Genomic DNA, 21,534 nt, shown 5'->3' with positions numbered 1-21,534 from the left:
TCACTGTTGCTTACTGCTAGCAGACTCTGGTTGATTTCAGCTCCTTCTTTGCGAGATTGCTTATCTGAATCTTTGACATCAGCTGCTCGTTCATTGCCAGCCAAATCAATAAAAGAGATCCTGAAAAAAGGGAAAATATCTCTCCACAGTGACCATTATATAATGTCTCAATGAAACAAATGTTCAGATATTCATGTAATTTGAGTAGGAACAACAACGATTTTATAAGTGAATTACTGAATCAGTCACCCAATCACTCACACAGAGTAACAATGACAGTTGCTTAGACAACTGTCACTTAATTCTATTAACACTTAGTCAAGGAATTATTCATTAGATAGTTAATCAATTAAAAAGTTTGAGACCCAGTTATAAAGATACCAGCAAATAGTTACTGAGTTAAAAGTTACACTTACTGACAACCATTACATTAACGTCATTTGTTTAAACAATCATTCAATTATTTAGTGAGACATTATATATTACCATCATCTTCTTCATATTAACATCTGCTTTTTCATTCTTAAAAGAGTCAGACAGAATTCTTTGAAGCAGATTTTCTATGCTGGATGGCCTTCTTGTCATCAACCCTCATCAGTTTCCAAGCAAGTTTCTCCATGGTCAAATATATGTCCACAGAAAATTGAAGGTGATGCTTGTTTACAATTATCACATGATGTCAATATAATCACAAACACACACACACACAAAACAGGATTCTTTCAGTCTGAGGCTTTAGGAGAAAACACTGGTTCAAGGCAACATTTACAAGGATTGAGCCCAAAACCACATGGTGGAGATGTGAAGTTCTTCCCCACACAGTCACACCTGTACACTTAAAATTTTTTTTTTTTCTTTTCATCTTTATGTAATGTATAGCAGTCCATGGCATGCAAATATATTACAAATGAAATGACAATGAGAAAATAATAAGATTTTTTTATAAGATCATGAAATGTATCCAGAGAAACAAATAAGATCTCAGTGCTTACCTCCAGAATACTTAGCTCAGTGTTGATGAAAGATATTTTTTTTTTTGAGGCATGGCAAAATTCTAATATAAAATTCTAATTCTAATACAATCAGTGATGTTACCAAGAGTCAGCAGATGTATTGTATTTTTTGTCAATCAGTCATCTTCACCCAGGTAACCCAGTTGGGCTTGAACAAGGTCCAACTTGAATCCAGGTGGCACCACATGAGATAGCACTAATCTATCTATTGTTAATCCATAACCACCTTGAAGCAATCTCAGCTGCCTCTGTAACCAACTTAATGGCCTTTTATCTAGTGGATTCTGTGACACCCAGCATGCTGACAGCTTTGCAGAGGGGACTAACCAATGAAACCTCTGCATCCCACTTCAATGAGATCATAAGTTGCTCACATCACCCATTGTTTTGACACAATACCACTAGCTCGATATATTTTGATCCCTTCCACTCACAGGCCTCCTCAATATAGTTCTCCCATGGAATAGGAGAGTTTAATAAATCCATCTGCTTGGATGCTTCTGACATTAACACCCTGTCTGGCCTAAATAATGTTTAAGTGGAAGTATCTGTAAGCTTGTGTGTGCCCTTTTTTGACATCATATGATGGCTTTAAATGAGTATCACCATCATACAAGCAATGCCATTCATTTCCAGTCTGTATAATACAATTCTGGTCATGGGAAATATTACAAACACACACACTCACAGGCACGCACATGCACACACACACACACGCACACACACGCGCACACACACACACACACACACATCCATACACAGTGGGCTTCTTTCAGTTTCTGTCTGCAAAATCCACATACAAAGCTTTGCCTAAGGTACGACACAGTGGGTTTGAACCTAAAACCATGTAGTTGGAAAGCAAACTTCTTGACCAAACTGCCATGCTTACAATAAAAATTAATTGTTTGAACAACCCATATGCAAATATCAAAAACGTTATTCATCATCATAAAAGGCACATAAAGTACACCATTTTGAGCATGGCCGTTGCCAGTACCGCCTGACTGGCCTTTGTGCGGGTGACACGTAAAAGCACCTACTACACTCTCTGAGTGGTTGGCGTTAGGAAGGGCATCCAGCTGTAGAAACTCTGCCAGATCATATTGGAGCCTGGTGTTGCCATCCTGTTTCACCAGTCCTCAGTCAAATCGTCCAACCCATGCTAGCATGGAAAGCGGACGTTAAACGATGATGATACTAGAAAGGAAAATGTTTTAAAGTTAAAAAATAGTCGGGAAAGCAATAGCATAATCAAAAGTTTTGCTAAAAATCACTCACCGACCAAAATATTCATCATAGCCATCTCGCACCTGAAGCTGTAATACAGCATGAGAACGTGATGAATCTGGATTGGCACCTGTAGAACCTTTACTGCGACATGCACTACCAATATCAAGAATCTGTGATATAGGGAAAATATAAGATTATAATGCATGCTTCTTAGCTTTTAAAGAAAGGTTATTTTAAGGTAATTGTACAGACAAATAGGACTCAGTGAACATATACACATGTATTGGTAAGAAACAACCTAATTTTATGATTTTTATCCAATATCTCTCTCGCAATTACACAACACCTTAACAAATACAACGTTCATAACCAAATACTGACCACTTCTAAATAACTGTAGGAGAGGAAGGGAGAGAACTACCACCACTCCTACTGCAATGTTTGTTGAAGCTTTCACTACTGCTACTAGTTAGAGTAACACAGCCAGTACCATGACTACTACAGCCACTAGTATTACAGCTATTGCTACTTCTGATAGTCACCCCTTAATGAGAAAGGACAACTGACACTGCTTGAACTATCAATACAACTATAACTCAACAACAATCAGAAGGAAACAAAATACCAGCACCACATGATGTTTATAAAAAAAATGCAAACTTCCAGAACTGATATCATGAACAAATAATTTATTGCAATTTATTTATTATTTTTATTTCAGCATGACTAAATCATCTTTCAAAGCAATTGAAACCAGTAGCTTCTTTGATATATATATATATATATATGTAAATAATTTCTTTCTTTTATCCATGATAAAGGTTTCAAAGCATTTTCTTCTTTTTCTTTTAAATAAATTTACTCCTGCAAAAATCTCTTCACCTTTTTGCAGTGTGTTCGTGTAAATGTGCGTGTGTGTGTACATGTGTGTGTGTACATGTGTGTGTGTGTGTGCATGTGTGTGTGCATGTGCGTGTGTGTGTGTGTGTTGGTCAACCTGATTATTTCTTCATGACTATAAGATTTATGCAGTTGGTATTAAATCTGAAATGGTTTCAAACTCACCAATGAATCCAGTTGACCAGAGAAACCCTTAAGGTTTGAAAAAATAATCAGACTTACCAACACAATTATAACAAACTGCATATACCCCTAACACGTGTGCATTGAGTATATGCATTTTTGCACAGAAGTATGCATGTCCTAAAATATACAAATATTTAATACCACCCTGAAACCACCCACAGCTCTATGAAACAGAATTAGTGTTTTAACCATTTTGATACTAATCCATCTGAAACTACCCTTAGTTCTATTATACAAATGCCCTGTTTTAAAATGATCTTAATTAAAACCTTCCATCAAAATTTCATCCTAATTTATGTTCTAAACACCAGATAAGAATTCCAAAATTATTTTAATAAATTTTTTATTATTTTCAAAATTAATTAAAACAAACATAGTGTATTTCAACACAATATGGCATTAAAAGCATAAACTACAATTATAATTGTAGTTACTGGGGTTGTTGTTAATGGAAGGTTTAAAACTATAATAAAATATGTATTTCATCTTCCTAATATGATGTATCAATTTCCCAAATGCAATTTTTCTTTTTATTTCACAGATACAGGCATGGCTGTACAGGTACAGACATGGCTATGTGATTAAGAAGCTTGCTTTGCAACCACGTAGTTTCATGTTCAGTCCCACTTCTCCAAGGTGTGTGGTACCTTGAGTAAGTTCTTTTCTACTATAGCCCCAGGATCAGCAATGCCTTCTGATTGAATTTCATAGACAAAAGCCCATCATATATGTGCGTATGTGTGTGAGTTTATATATATAAAACACAATTGGACTTTATATTACACCACACTCAGAACCTTCCCTGCACTGGATCTTCAGCCTACAGTGGACTGTGGACTGCATGCTGGAGTATACTCTTGTGTGATTTTACATATACGTTGAGTGTATTTGGTCTGTACATGTGGATGTATGCACAACAGAAGGACAAATCAGTATATTCTCTAATAAGTACATGAGTGTCTGTACACACTGTTAATACATGGGTATGTTGTCCTTGATTTTACCTTGGTATACTTATTATTAAAATACCTTTATTCTATTGGATCCTGAAAGTAATTAAATATAAGACTTTGGTGATATGCTGTGCTTGAAAAGACTCGGCAAGCCAAATGAAACCATAGTCGTCATCATCATCATCATCATCGTTTAACGTCCGCTTTCCATGCTAGCATGGGTTGGACGATTTGACTGAGGACTGGTGAAACCGGATGGCAACACCAGGCTCCAGTCTGATTTGGCAGAGTTTCTACAGCTGGATGCCCTTCCTAACGCCAACCACTCAGAGAGTGTAGTGGGTGCTTTTACGTGTCACCCGCACGAAAACGGCCACGCTCGAAATGGTGTCTTTTATGTGCCACCCGCACAAGCCAGTCCAGGGGCACTGGCAACGATCTCGCTCGAAAATCCTACAGGAGCCAGTCAGGCGGTACTGGCAACGGCCACGCTCAAAATGGTGCATCTCATGTGCCACCCGCACAAGAACCAGTCCAGGGGCACTGGCAACGATCTTACTTGGCTTGCCGGGTCTTCTCACGCACAGCCCATTTCCAAAGGTCTCGGTCCGTAGTCATCGCCTCGGTGAGGCCCAATGTACGAAGGTCTTGCCTCACCACCTCAGCCCAGGTCTTCCTGGGCCTACCTCTTCCACGGGTTCCCTCAACTGTTAGGGTGTGGCACTTTTTCACGCAGCTATCCTCCTCCATTCTCACCACATGTCCATACCAGCGCAATCGTCTCTCTTGCACGCCACAACTGATGCTTCTAATGTTCAGCTTTTCTCTCAAGATACTTACACTCTGACGGGTATTCACATTGACATTACACATCCAACGGAGCATACTGGCTTCATTCCTTGCGAGCTTACGTATGTCCTCAGCAGTTACAGCCCATGTTTCACTGCCATGTAGCATGGTTGTTCGTACGCATGCGTCATACAGTCTGCCTTTTACTCTGAGTGAGAGTCCCTTTGTCGCCAGCAGGGGTAAGAGCTCTCTAAACTTTGCCCAGGCTATTCTTATTCTAGCAGCTACACTTTCAGCGCACCCACCCCCACTACTAACTTGGTCGCCCAGATAGCGGAAGCTATCGACTACCTCTAGTTTTTCACCCTGGAATGAGATAGAAGTTGTTTCCTGTTTGTTTGCAGTCTTTATTGCACCTGAACATCTGCCACAAACAAAAACTAACTTGCTAGTTAACCTGCCTTTGATGTTGCTGCACCTCTTATGTGTCCATAGCTTGCACCGGGTACATCTTATAGAGTTACTACCTACTCCTTTTCTACATACTGAGCAGGGCCATCTACCTGAAGGGGTTTGTGTTTTATCTACCTTCCTACTTATTAGGATTTTGGTTTTAGCTAGGTTGACTCTAAGGCCCTTCAATTCTAGACCTTGCTTCCACACCTGAAACTTCTCCTCTAGTTCTGATAGTGACTCCGCAATTAGGGCAAGGTCATCAGCATAGAGGAGCTCCCAGGGGCAACCTGTCTTGAACTCCTCTGTGATTGCCTGGAGGACTATGGTAAATAATAGGGGGCTGAGGACGGAACCTTGGTGGACCCCTACCTCTACCCGGAATTCATTGCTGTACTCATTTCCAACCCTCACCTTACTGGCCGCATCTCTGTACATGGCTCGCACAGCTCTCACTAGCCATTCTTCTATCCCAAGTTTCCTCATTGACCACCAGATAAGGGATCGGGGGACCCTGTCAAAGGCGTTCTCCATGTCAACGAAAGCCAGGTACAGAGGCCATTAATAACACCCATGAAATCATAATCATGACTGTTGCCATATCTTCAAATGTTGGGCCTCACAGAAGTGAGGGACAAGGTGATGGAACATGATCTTTGAATGTTGGGCCTCACCAAGGCAATGACATGTGACTGAAACTTTGGTGATATGTTGTGCTTGAGAAGACTCATCAAGCCAAGTGAAACCATAGTCATGGCCATTACCAGTGTCATGTAAATGGCACCCATGCTGGTGGCAAGTAGAAACCACCCATTTACGCCCTTGGAGTGATTGGTATTAAGAAGGGCATGCAGCTGTAGAAACCATGCCAAATCAGACTGAAACCCAGTACAGCTCTCCAGCTTACCAGTTCCAATCAAACCATCTAACCCATGCCAGCATGGAAAGCAGATGTTAAATGATGATGATGATGATAATATATATGTATATATATATATATATATATATATACTCTTTTAGTCTTTTATTTGTTTCAGTCATTTGACTGTGGCCATGCTGGAGCACCGCCTTTAGTCGACACAGACACAAACATATACACACACATACATATATATATATATATATATATACATGTATATGACGGGCTTCTTTTCAGTTTCCGTCTACCAAATCCACTCACAAGGCTTTGGTTGACCTGAGGCTATAGTAGAAGACTGAACCCAGAACCATGTGGTTGGTAAGCAAGCTACTTACCACACAGCCGCTCCTGCGCATATATATATATGTATGTATATATATATATATATATATATATATATATATATATATATATATATATATATATATACACGCACACACACTCACATGCATACACACACATGCATATGTATGTGTTGGGAAGCCTTTGTTTCTGCGTGTGTTTGTCACATCCCCACAGCTTGGCAATTGATATTGATTTCTTTATATCTTTACATCCCTATAACTTAGTGGTTCGGCAAAAGACACCAATAGAATAAGGACTAAACATAAAAATGTAAACACTGGGGTCAATCTGTTAAGACTGAAAAGGAAAACCCTTCAGGGTGATGCCCCAGCTTGGCCTCAGTCCAATGATTGAAACAAATAAAAGATAAAAGAAGATACCTTTAGAGTGTACCCTCCGAACTCCCTGCTATGTTTAACCACACATTTTATTGTGAGTGGTTGTTCAAACATATTCTAATCCCACCCTTTTCCTAGTCAGGTGATGATACACAGTACCTGCATCAGTGAGCTGACATCTGGTACTTCAGTCTCTGTCAGGCCAGCAATACAGACTTTATGAGATCCATCTTCACGAGCAAACAACCTGTTGACATATAAACACAAAAATGCTTATGAAAAATAAAATCTGCGTGTAAAAGGTTCGAAGCAGACAAACAGACACACAAATATGGAAACAGTTCTTAAACACAGTTTAACCCTTTCGATACCAACCCACCTGTGACCACCTTTCATAAAAACCTTCCATCAAAATTTCATGCTAATTTATGTTCCAAACACCAGCTTAATAATGACAAAGTTATCTTACTAAACTCTTCATTATTTTCAAAATCAATTGGAACAAAGACATCATATTTCAACAAAAATATAGAAACAAAAGGATTAAATATATTTCTAATAATCAGTTAAACTTACTGGACATTCTTTTCACTAGATATTAGCAATACTAATAAAATATATAGAATACAACACAAACATAATGCACAATTAAAGATATTACATTTACTTCACAAGGATTATGGGAAATTACAAAATACTGATTTGGAGACAACTTTTTTTTATATCAACCTGCCTGAGACAGATCCTGGTTCTATGATACAAACTTCCAGTTTTAAAGTGCTCTAAATAAAAACTTCCCATCAAAATTTCATGTTCATTTATGTTCCAAACACCAGCTTAATAATGATAAAGTTATTTTAGTAAATTCTTTATTATTTTCAAAATGAATTCAAACAACTACAGTGTATATCAACAGAAATATGATAACAAAAGAGTTAACTACAACAATTATAATTGTAGTTATTGGGGTAATGGTTGTTTTTAATGCAATGTTTAAAATTATTATAAAAATATGTTTTCTAAAAAAAATTGAAGAGAGAAATAGAGTGTAAATAGAAAAATAAGGCTACACAAAACAAACAGAAAGATGATATTAATGAACACATAATGAAAAAACACAGATATACAACTGTTAGGGTCCTATCTAAAAATGGGTTCCATTGTTCCTGTGTGTATGTAACACTACATATAGTTATAGGTGTAGGTGTGGCTGTGTGATAAGAAGCTTGTTACACAACCACATGGTCCCAGATTCAGTCCCACTGCATGACACCTTAAGCATGTGTCTTCTACTATTGCCTTGGGCCAACCAAAGCCTTGCGAGTGGATTTGGCAGATGGAAACTGAAAGAAGCCCCATCATATGTATATATATATACATATGTGTGCATGTGTGTGTGTGTGTGTGTATCTTTGTTTGCTCCCCACTGCTGCTTGACAACTGGTGCTGGTGGGTTTACATCCCCTTAACTAAGCACTTCAGCAAAAGAGACCAATAAAATAAGTACCAGATTTTTTTTTGAAAAATAAATACTGGGATCAATTCATTTGACTAAAATTTCTTCAAGGTGATGCCCCAGCATGGCCATGATCTAATGACTGAAACAAGTAAAAGACTTGTTAAAATAATATGCAGCAACAACAATTGCCACTGCCACAGCAGCAGCAACAGCAGCCATCATCATTGTTGTTGTTGCTGTTGTTGTTATTATTCAGCACTTGTGGCCGATAAAAGAAAGTATTATTATTATTATTATTATTATTATTATTATTATTATTATTATTATTATTATTCAGTAGTTTTATTTTTATAACGTGCTTTCACTTCACTACCGAGCGCAGCTCTGTGCGCCTTGGGTATGTGCTGTGGTTTGCTGTGGTGCTCTTATGTTTACTGTATTATTATTATTATTATTATTATTATTATTATTATTATTATTATTATTATTATTATTATTATTATTATTGTGTGGAGGCGCATAGCTTAGTAGTTAGGGCATCAGCATCATGATCGTAAGATTGTGGTTTCGATTCCTGGACCGGGCGGCGTGTTGTGTTCTTGAGCAAAACACTTCATTTGCCGTTGCTCCAGTCCACTCAGCTGACAAAAATGAGTAACGCTGCAATGGACTGGCGTCCCGTCCAGCTGGGGAACACATACGCCATTGAAGCCGGGAAACTGGGCCCATGAGCCTGGCTAGGCTTTAAAAGGGCGCATTTATTTTTATTTTTATTATTATTTTTATTTAATGCTCACTTTCCATGTTGGCATGGGCTGTAAAGTTTGACAGTAACCAGTGAGCTGCAAGGCTGCATCAAGCTTCAATGTCATCTTCAGCATGATTTCTATGGCTGGATACCTTTCCTAATGCCAACCACTTTACAGAGTGTACTCAATGCTTTCTTAGTACCACTGACATTAGTGAGGTAGTCAATTAACTTGCAAGACAGTAAAAGAACAGAGCAAAAGCAAAGGGAGGAAGCTCCCACTACTAAGTGCTCTTTCTAATCAATTGTTATAATTTCCATAAATTGGAACAATTTCATACCTCTGTAATTAATTAATTCTCTAAAATAGTTCCTTTGCTCTTGAAAGAGTTGACAACAATACTCCTACAAAATCATTTGGAACACCTCAAACCTATGATCCTCATGCCATAGAACATTGGTAAACTTCATTGAACTTTGCTTTTCCTCTTGCTAAGTACACCTGTCATCTAGCTTTTCTAGTTGCTCGGTACAGTTCTCTGCTGCCCTCTTTCCTTCAGTCTTTTCAAGCCTGTCTCTACTTTTATGTCTCCATTTCACCTCTTCATCATCAATCTGGTGCAAACTTTACACCAGCTGCAAGTTTGATCTCCAACTCTTTTCTATGCTAAAAGTTTCTGTCTTGTGTTCTTCGAAAGCTTTAAGTACTTCTCTAGTTATCCAATTGTTTGATGGATCTTTAAACTTCCATATCTTCCTTCTACAAATAGTTTTATGTCTCTAGCTTTAACTAGAATAATCACTAACCAATGTTAGTAATTATTCTTCACTTAGAAAAGACCAATAGGAAAGGCCTATATGTTCACCAGATTAGTAAGTTATCAAGAAAAAGGCTGGCTGACTGGCTGGTTGACCAGTTTCTTGAAGTTAGCATTACAAATTATCAAGCAACTGGTGTCACAGAACTCCAGGAACTTTGTTCCCGCTTTCTTTCTTGAAATAAAGCTAAACCTCTATTTACACAACAAGGGATGCTCTACATGTTTGTTGAAATAACCAGGCACAATGTTAAGGTCATGTTCATTCCTCAGTAGTCTGCATGAGGGCTTCATAAAATTGATCTTTCTGTTCATCTACTAGTCCAGACTGTGGAGCATATGCAGAGATAAATGTTGCTATTATATTATCCAAAGTTAGTCTCAGCCTAAATACCCTGCTACACATTTTTATTACCTCAAATACTTCATTTATCTACTATTAGTCTGCCTACTTCACCCACATCATCACTGTTTCCTACTCAGAAGAATTTTTACCTTTGTTCTTTGGCCATGAGGAGTGTAACTGAGGCTCCTCTCCATCTTGTCTCTTGCATACAGCACACATCTTCACACCTTCACTCTAACATTTCAACAATCTCTATGAACCTACCTTTCATTGTGCCTACATTGATTGTGGCAGCTCTAAAGTTGTGGACTTGATAGGAAGAGTGGGTGGGTAGCTTAGGGTGCATTTTCAGCACCTGAAAGGAAGAAAGTTTGTGTGAATGTTTGATGGTACACCAAAGGCTCTTACATATGCCCAGATATTTTCACATAATGAATTACTATTAGTTTCAGTCACTAAACCACTAGGTCCAGGTATCAGCAAAAGGATAAATATATCTACCAACAGGTCTTGATTAAATGGCAGGAGTAGAGAGGAAACACAACAGTAACCATTGAAGAAAGGGAAGTTGACAGTAGTGAATGTTTGTGCATACATATGCACATGCATGTGTGCATGCGCATGCACACATGTGCACACACACACACACACATACATATGCTGACAAGCTTCTTTCAGCTTCTGTCTACCAAATCCACTCAAAAAGATTTTGTTGGTCTGGAGGTTATAGTAGAAGACACATGCTCAAGATGCATGTGGGACTGAACCTGAAAGCATCATCATTATCATCATCATCATTTGATATCCATTGTCCATGTTGGCATGGGTTGGAAGGTTTGACCAGGGTTAGTCAGCAGGAAGGCTGCACCAGACTCCAGTCTGATTTGGCATGGTTTTCTACAGCTGGGTGCCCTTCCTAACATCAACCACTCTGAGAGTGTAATGGGTGCTTTTATGTGCCACAAGCATGGGTGCCATTTGCATGACACTAATATCGGCCACAACTGCGACAGATACTGGTGTCATGCAAATGGCACCTATGCTGGTGGCACATAAAAGCATGGTTGAAAAATATACTTCTTTACTACACAACTATTCCTGTACCTAACTATCACAGCTCATCATCCACGGGGATCAAAGCTTTGACTGGAATAGTCTTCCTAATTTAAATGACTAAAACTAAAATATTTTCACGAACTGAAGCCGTGAAGTAAACCAAATTTTAAACCAAAATTTATTTAGGTTTTATAACAGCTACCAAAAGTTTATCAATTAGAAATTTTAAACTTGAAATGACCATCCCTGATAAACTTCAGTAATTACCAATTTGTTGACAAATTTGCAAATCAAGATAATAATTTTATTATAAATCTAAAAAACTTTGCATTTTCAAACATCATCATCATCATCATCATCAACATTATCATTGTTTTAATGTCCACTTTTCCATGCTCATATGGGTCAGGTAGACTTTGTTGAGAGGGACATTCTATGACTGCATGCCCTTGCTGTCATTAACACTCACCTGTTTCCAAGTAAACTAATATTTCCCCATGACCAAACAGGTTTTTTTTTTCTGTAGAGTGAGAATGAAGAACACCACTTGGATGATGGTGACACTCACTTACAACTATCACATGTCATGGCAAAGAGACAGTAACACACACACACAAACAAAGCACAAATACATACATACATACATATATATACATACATACATACATACATACATACATATGTACATAAATACATGGTGGTTGTCTACTCCTCATGCAGTGTCTGACCACCTCTTGTACTTACACCTTAGATCCATCATTACATCTGAGGTGGCTTTTTAAACCAGACATTGTATTGAAAAGACACCCACATAGATTGCATATCTGATTTAGACCACCAAAAGCTGCAGTTAAGTTCTCATCTTTGTGGATCTTAAAATGTCTTTTGAGGCCTTTGTTAGATTTGCAGACCTTATGGCATACATGGCATTGAAAGGTGTGCACATATATATAGGCAAAGTAATTGGTGGAGGTTCGTTTTTCATGGGTCCACAAATGAGATTTGAGCCCAGCAAAAGAAAGGCATGGTCTGTCACAAAAAGGTCACTGAGATTCATCTTCTCAATCACAACATTCTTCTTTAAATCTCTCTTGAGTCTTGCATGTGTCATCCTGGCCTCCTCAAAAGCTTTCGCTCCACTCCACACTTTTGTTTACCATCCATCTCAATCCAAAGCAAGGGTTTCTATTGCTTTTAGATCCATTCCAAGTGACTTCATCGTAGTCCTTATACCGTCCTTAAACCTCTTTTTAGGTTTACACCGATTGCGCTTCCCCTCTGCAAGCTCACCATAAAACAGCAGTTTGGGTGTGTGTTCATCCACCATTCAAACAATATGGCCAGATCAGCTCATTTGATTTTTCAGAATCATCGATTTAATTGATTTATATACATACATACATTCAAGGTGTCCCAGAATTAACTGTCTATTTCAATGAAATCAGGCAAATTTTAAAAAACTGATAGAATATTATGTTTACTACTTAATTATGATACCAAAACACATAGATTTATAAATCTTATGTCAAAATTTTATTGAAAATTTTCAACATGTGTTCTTTCTGTGTCCCTGCAAATTTCAAACCTATCCTTAGCATTGTGAAACATATTTTGAAGCATTTCAGGAGTTATCTCCTGCACTGTTAACTGAATGCATTCTTTAAGTTCAGCTAAACCATTGCTGCATTCTGGAGATGGAGGTAGAGAAAATGATTACAGCCAAATTCAAAAGAAGCTGTCATGGGCAGATAAACAAAATCCAACAGGAATGAAAAATTTTTTTTTAAATAATAAAAATTATAAGATTATAAACAAAATTAAAAATTTATACACCTTTAACATATATTAAACATAATAAACATAAAATTGTCCAATTTCATTGAAACAGATAATTAATTCTGGGGCACCAAATCCATTTACAACACATTAGTCAGCACAAGGCTATAGCAGAAGATACTTGCCCAAGATGTCTTACAGTTGGACTGAACCAGAGACCATCTGATTAGGATGCAAACTTTTTACCACACACACAACTTTTTCGATGTTCCAAAGTCACTCGAGGTATTTGTGCTGGGTACAGAGGTATTATTACTGAAAGGACTGCACAGAAGTCATTTCATGCTTCTCCTTGAAGCGTGAAACCACTTCTGTGCAGTCCTTTCAGTAACAACACCTCTGTACACAGCACAAATATCTCAGGCAGTTTTGGATCCTTAAAAAAGTTGTGTAGTAAGAAGCTTGCATCCTAATCACATGATTTCAGGTTCAAGCCAACTGCAAAACATCTTGTAAGACAATCATAATATTAAAAAAATAAATCAGAAAGGCATGAGTATATAATGTTTCTTTGTCCTCACCGTTTTCTTCCATTAAGAAGATCAAAGAGTTGACTGCAATAAATTTCATAATAACTCAGCCACACATGGAACCCACTACCATAAGTGTTGTTGTTGATAACAGAGAAAATATCTGTTGCTGCTAATAGATATAAACCTGGGATGTCTTCAGAACCCATCATTGTAAATGTCTTACCAGCTCCAGTCTGACCGTATGTAAAGATGGTTGCTTGTCCTCTGTAAAAATAATTTTAAAAAAAATATTTAACCCTTTAGCATTTAAACTGGTCATATCCAGCCCTAATATTCTATCTGTTTTATGCTGAAATCAGTCAGATCCCATCTCTCACACCTACCCTACAATCTCATTCTAAAAATATACAATCATATCATCAAAATCCCAAAGCTACAAAATAACACCTGATTAATTCAAAACAGTGTGAAATAATAAGCATTACATTTGACAAAGTAATCTGAATGTTAAAGGGTTAAACACATTATTTACTTTATCAACATCCATAAGAATCTGTGATGCAATAGTGATAGCATTTGTGGGAATAAGGTAAAAGGTAAAGTTGTTTAAAAGATTTAACCTTTTAGCATTCAGATTACTCAGTCAAATGTAATGCTTATTTAACCCTTTCGTTACTATATTTATTTTGAGATGCTCAGTGTTTCTTTCAATTACTTTAAATATAATAAAGAATTTAGTAAAATAACTTAGTTATCATTCAACTAGTGTTAGGAACATAAATTGTGACTAAGGTTTGGTGAAAGATTTTAATTCAAAACTTATGAAAACAAGACATTTGTACTCAGAGTCAGAGCTGGTTTCAGCCAGGTTGGTAACAAAAGGGTTAATCATGTTGTTTTGAATTAATCATCTCATAGCTTTGAGATTTTGATGACATGATAATTCATTTTTACAATGACTTTGTAGGATATGTATGAGAGACCAGATCTGGCAGGTTTGAACACAAAGTGGATAGAATATTTAGGCCGGATATGGCTGGTTTATACACTAAAGGGTTTAAGGTGAGATGCAAGGAGAATATAAAACAGGCTATCAGGAATGGTGGAGATGAAATGAACCCACACACTGAACTGGCAGAAACCAGTCAAAGAATATCTAGTAAATATTTCTATTAATACAAAACCTAAGTACATACATACACTCACACACATGCATACACACACACAGAACCTAAAATTCCATCCACCGGAATATTCAAAGGGGCAAAATATTTACTTCAAGTTTTCAACTGTGAAACAATAAGAACAGGCATAGACCAAAACAATTCCCATAACCCATGCCAGCATGGAAAGCAGGAATAAAATACTGATGATGCATTTATATGTGTGCAATGGTGGGTACAATTAATAGGGAGTGTGAGTTCAGATGGTGTTTTGTAGTGATCTTATAGACATGATTTTATCTTTTTTTACCTTATACCTGCTTCAGTTATTGGACTACAGCCATGCTGGAGCACTGCCTTAGAGAATTTTTTAGTCAAATGAATTAACCCCAGTACCTATTCTTTTGTAAACCTGACACTTATTTTATTGCTCTCTTTTTCCAAACCACTAAGTGTGTGTGTGTGTGTGTGTTTAATCTACATACATATCTATATATACACTATCAGCTGGTGTTTTTACTATAACTACAGAATGGCCAATACCTTCTAAATAAAATTGGTAAATATAGGCACAGGAGTGGCTGTGTGGTAAGTAGCTTGCTTACCAACCACATGGTTCCGGGTTCAGTCCCAGTGTGTGGCACCTTGGGCAAGTGTCTTCTACTATAGCCTTGGACTGACCAAAACCTTGCAAATGGATTTGGTAGACAGAAACTGGAAAGAAGCCCATTGTATATATAATGTGTGTGTGTATGTGTGTGTCTGTGTGTCTGTATTTCCCCCACCACCACCATCACTTGACAACCAATTCTGATGAGTTTATGTTCCCATAACTTAGTGGTTTGGCAAAAGAGACTGATAGAATAAGTACTAGGCTTACAAAGAATAAATCCTGGGGTCGATTTGTTTGACTAAAGGCGGTGCTCCAGCACTGCTGCAGTCAAATGACTGAAACAAATAAAAAGAATAATAAAAAAAGAGATATATAGATTTGCAGACACACACACACACACACACACACACACATGCATATGACTGTGACTGTGTGTGCATGTACTTGTGTTGCCTTATCCTAACTGAAAGCCAAGTCACTGTTCATACAAAAGATATCTCTTTTGTTTACAAACTTCCTCACAAACATGTCCACCCATTGAGCTGTTTGTTATTCAAAAGACTAGGAGGACCATTACCTTGCTTGGAATCAGGTGGGAGTGGTGATAGGAAGAGCCCAAGAAAAATCTACCTCAACAAGTCTAATATGTGCATCCCTTCTCTAGACCTCATGCGATGGCTGTATATGAGCATTGTTGTCATACAACTGAGGTTGTCATTTCCAGTCTTCCTTGAAAAACATGTCTATGCAAAGCATGTAAAAGTGCAAGTTGAAATAATGATGATACTACAGCATAACTAAAACACACACAACTGATGTGTGAATGTTGGCACTCCGTCGCTTACAATGTCGAGAGTTCCAGTTGATCTGATCAACGAAACAGCCTGCTCGTGAAATTAACGTGCAAGTGGCTGAGCACTCCACAGACACGTGTACCCTTAACGTAGTTCTCGGAGATATTCAGTGTGACACAGTGTGACAAGGCTGACCCTTTGAATTACAGGTACAACAGAAACAGAAAGTAAGAGTGAGAGAAAGTTGTGGTGAAAGAGTACTGTAGGGTTCGCCACCATCCCTTGCCGGAGCCTGGCGGAGCTTTAGGTGTTTTCCCTCAATAAACACTCACAACGCCCAGTCTGGGAATTGAAACCGCGATCCTATGACTGAGAGTTCACTGCCCTAACCACTGGGCCATTGCGCCTCCACTGATGTGTGAATAAGAATACATTAAATATCACATCAAGAATTGTCTGATGATTAGGAATGAGAAACTCTGATTAGCTACTCACACAAACTCAGATTTGAATAAAAAGTTAGCCCTATCTATTAAAAAAGTATTATTTTCATCATCCTGCAATGACCTGGCTTCCCATCCAGGTGGGGAATGTATACACCATGGGAATCAGGAAAATGGCCCTATGAATCTATATGACTCATGAAGGATCTTTATCTTTATATCTATTTTCATCATCATCATCATCATTAACATCAATGTTCCATGCTGACATAGGTTAATGGTTTAACAAAATCCAGTTAGTCCAAGGACTGTATCATGCTCCAGTGTCAGCCTTGGTATGGTTTCTATGGCTGGATCTCCTTCCTAATGTCAACCACTTTACTGTGTGTACTGAGTGTTTTTGTGTGTGTGTGTGTGTGTGTGTGTGTGTGTGTGTGTGTGTGTGTGTGTGTGTGTGTGTGTGTGTGTGTGTGTGTGTGCATGCATGTGTGCATGTGCATGCATGTGTGCATGTGCATGCATGCATGTGCATACATGCATGTGTGCATGTGTGTGTGTGGCTTCAGTATTAGTGAAGTCACATGTAGCTTGCAAGACCATGAACCCCAAGGGGATGGAGCTTTATGGTAGATGAAGAGTTAAAGTATGACAGAAAGGAGTCAGAGCAGAATAAGATTTCTTGCTGTAGAGGAGTTACATGACTACCTCACACCGTTCTGATACAATCATCCATTATATACTATCCTCCATTGAACACTCTCTGCAACCTAGCAGAATGGTAGTCGAATCATGAAACAATATTTGACTGGATCATCAACTAAGAAAACACATTCCAACAAATAAAACATACACAAAGTGTCTCATCTAAAGAATGAGGCAGAAAGTGTTATTCTTTGAAAAAGATAACTTGAACCTACCCTTGAAAACAACAATGGCTTCAAGATATGCTAATGCTCCCAGCAACAAACTACCAAACTACTGGACCAGTTCGAATCCAATCTCTTCAACCTAATAAACAGGGTAAGATTTAATAAAACTTATACTAGCAGCTTCCAACAAACTCTCAAGAGTAATACTAAAACAAATTCAAACACTTCAAAAGCACACTTCTTACAACCTGACAAACCAAACAACTCATACGAAACCGACAATCAGACATACAAAAACTTCCACTCGGACAAGCAGCATCACAAATACATGTAAAAACAAAAAACTAATCAGGATATTTTTCATTTCAATAAATCAAGAACAAAATATTGGTTTCAAGTTTTGGCACAAGGCCAGCAAGTTCAAGGGAGACGTAAGCCAATTACATTGACTCCAGTACTCAACTGGCACTTTATTTTATCAACCCCAAAAAAGGATGAAAGGCAAAGTCAGTCTTGGCGGAATTTGAACTCAGAAAGTAAAGACAGAGAAAATGCTACTAAGCATTCTGCCCAGCATGCTAACAATTCCACCAGCTCACTCCAAAATATTAGCAACTGGATTAGACACAGATGGCAGAGTTGAACACCAAACACTCATATACCTTGCAAAACACTTGAAGACCACAAACAAAAATTCACCCATAATTACACCTGTAGGTTATTAAACCCTACTAAAGCATAAATTGGTAAATTAACTAAGATAAACCCAGACAAAATTACTACAGATATAAAAACACAAAAATTACCATGAGCCTACCCCTATGGATAACACTAATTGGACCATCATCCCTTAATAAACATAGTGTAATGTCTTGGGCATATTAAACTTGTTGAAGCCAGTCCCTCTGTAAGTCTGATCATAGCTGATTTCTTCCAAAGAGAACGAGAGACAGAGAGAAGAAGAAGAATTGACCCCAACACTGAGCAGGTACTTTGTCACCTGCAAAAAATGGAAACACAAAGTTGACTATGATGGGATTTGAACTCAGAGCATGGACCGTGGAACAAATACCACATAGCATTCTATCCAATGCTGTAACGACTTTTAACAACCTGGTATACACAACTGAGGCAGTATATTAAAATAGCCATCTTTCTATTATATTTAATGTGTATACACTATTGAAAGGCATTTTACTACAGCATTTGTCCATAAAAGGTGTTACCACAGGACAAATACTGCAATAATTTGCCTATGAACGGTGCATATACATTAAATATCACACACACACACATACATATATATATATATTATAGATAGTTAGAGTAAACCCCAGCTATTTCCTCTTGAAGCGCATCTTCTTATTCCATTGTAGTGGCGTGAAATTATAGCCGCCATTGAGGAAGTACTATCTGCACATGCGCAAGGGACTTGCCTTTCCGGAAGCCCCTCAAGTGCACATGCGTAGTAAAACTAGTACTTAAAGAGTTTGTTTCACTTTCTAAGCCTCTTGAGCGCGATACCTTCAACGTGACAACACCTTGCTTCTCAATGAAGCACTCTTCACCACGATGCCTTCGATGTGATAGCTACTTGCTCCTCTGGCATGCATCAAGGAAGCTCTTAACCTTCCAATACTGATTACAAATTAATCAGCAGATGCTAAGCTGAATGACACAGGATTTGTAAAACCAAGCATTATCAAAAAAATAAAACTTATTTTTATTATGTTGTTAATTGTTCTACTGTTTCTTAATATATAATTATGTTGAAAGGTGATAGAGAGAGACTAATGTCTCTATTGCAACTATCAACCTTTTACACCATTATTACAATCCAATATATAGTCAAAATTGTTGCTGTATGTTAGTCAAAATACATATTAAGATTGAGAATTATGGAAATATTACTTGCAGAGTTAGTGTATAACAAAACAAGGAATTGGAAATTTTTTGGTATTATTTATTCTCCATTACACATGTTTCATTTGGTAATAAGAGACATGTAAGGAATTTCCTATGAGAAATGCTTTAGACAGAGAAAAAAAATCCTGATTATAATTTCATAATTACATTATAATTTTTTTTTCTGTCTGAAGAAATTTTCATTGGAAATTCTTTACATGTCTAATATGTAAAACTTGGTAATTACATGTCTATCTAATATGTAAAACTATTAGCAAATGAAACATGTGTAATGGAAAATAAATAATACCAAAAATGTTCACTTTCCTGCTTTGTTATACAAATATATATATATATATAAGCAATGTTAATTCTCTAAATGAAGTATTAACAGTAACTGCACGATAAAGTGTAGTATATTGCCACTTAAGTGTGGCTGACCCCTAGGGGTGGATGTTACTGTTGCTTTTAGCCCCAGGAGGACATCTCCTCCAGCTGGCTTATCGACACACGACTGTGTCCTGTTTGCCAAGGGAGTTATCCCTCTCACCACGACCAGCAGCACGAACGTATCCGGATTTCAGGGTTATTTCCCTTCTTCGGCGTTCGACAGCTGATGACCTTGGTGAGAGAGAAAAACCTGGCAAAATCTTATATCTTCTTTTCCAGTGACATTCTTCACTGATATTGAAAAGGTGAAAACAAGCAATGTTAATTCTCTAAATGAAGTATTAACAGTAACTGCACGATAAAGTGTAGTATATTGCCACTTAAGTGTGGCTGACCCCTAGGGGTGGATGTTACTGTTGCTTTTAGCCCCAGGAGGACATCTCCTCCAGCTGGCTTATCGACACACGACTGTGTCCTGTTTGCCAAGGGAGTTATCCCTCTCACCACGACCAGCAGCACGAACGTATCCGGATTTCAGGGTTATTTCCCTTCTTCGGCGTTCGACAGCTGATGACCTTGGTGAGAGAGAAAAACCTGGCAAAATCTTATATCTTCTTTTCCAGTGACATTCTTCACTGATATTGAAAAGGTGAAAACAAGCAATGTTAATTCTCTAAATGAAGTATTAACAGTAACTGCACGATAAAGTGTAGTATATTGCCACTTAAGTGTGGCTGACCCCTAGGGGTGGATGTTACTGTTGCTTTTAGCCCCAGGAGGACATCTCCTCCAGCTGGCTTATCGACACACGACTGTGTCCTGTTTGCCAAGGGAGTTATCCCTCTCACCACGACCAGCAGCACGAACGTATCCGGATTTCAGGGTTATTTCCCTTCTTCGGCGTTCGACAGCTGATGACCTTGGTGAGAGAGAAAAACCTGGCAAAATCTTATATCTTCTTTTCCAGTGACATTCTTCACTGATATTGAAAAGGTGAAAACAAGCAATGTTAATTCTCTAAATGAAGTATTAACAGTAACTGCACGATAAAGTGTAGTATATTGCCACTTAAGTGTGGCTGACCCCTAGGGGTGGATGTTACTGTTGCTTTTAGCCCCAGGAGGACATCTCCTCCAGCTGGCTTATCGACACACGACTGTGTCCTGTTTGCCAAGGGAGTTATCCCTCTCACCACGACCAGCAGCACGAACGTATCCGGATTTCAGGGTTATTTCCCTTCTTCGGCGTTCGACAGCTGATGACCTTGGTGAGAGAGAAAAACCTGGCAAAATCTTATATCTTCTTTTCCAGTGACATTCTTCACTGATATTGAAAAGGTGAAAACAAGCAATGTTAATTCTCTAAATGAAGTATTAACAGTAACTGCACGATAAAGTGTAGTATATTGCCACTTAAGTGTGGCTGACCCCTAGGGGTGGATGTTACTGTTGCTTTTAGCCCCAGGAGGACATCTCCTCCAGCTGGCTTATCGACA

At 38.0% G+C, this 21,534-nt stretch overlaps 1 protein-coding gene across 1 annotated transcript in view; it reads right to left on the bottom strand.

Moving 5' to 3' along the window:
• LOC106879521 (uncharacterized) overlaps nucleotides 1-21,534 on the bottom strand; it is an 82,561-nt gene that overhangs the window by 23,663 nt on the left and 37,364 nt on the right. Inside the window, 4 exon segments of the mRNA XM_014929143.3 lie at nucleotides 15-120; nucleotides 2,292-2,413; nucleotides 7,286-7,373; nucleotides 13,911-14,126. Coding sequence (XP_014784629.2) covers nucleotides 15-120; nucleotides 2,292-2,413; nucleotides 7,286-7,373; nucleotides 13,911-14,126 — 532 coding nt within the window.

This window comes from Octopus bimaculoides, chromosome 2 (genome assembly GCF_046866305.1).
Source record: "Octopus bimaculoides isolate indiv1 chromosome 2, ASM4686630v1, whole genome shotgun sequence".
In the NCBI taxonomy this organism is placed as follows: Eukaryota; Metazoa; Mollusca; class Cephalopoda; order Octopoda; family Octopodidae; genus Octopus; species Octopus bimaculoides.
Note: the sequence above shows the minus strand (reverse complement) of the source record. Positions and strands in the feature narration are given on the sequence as shown.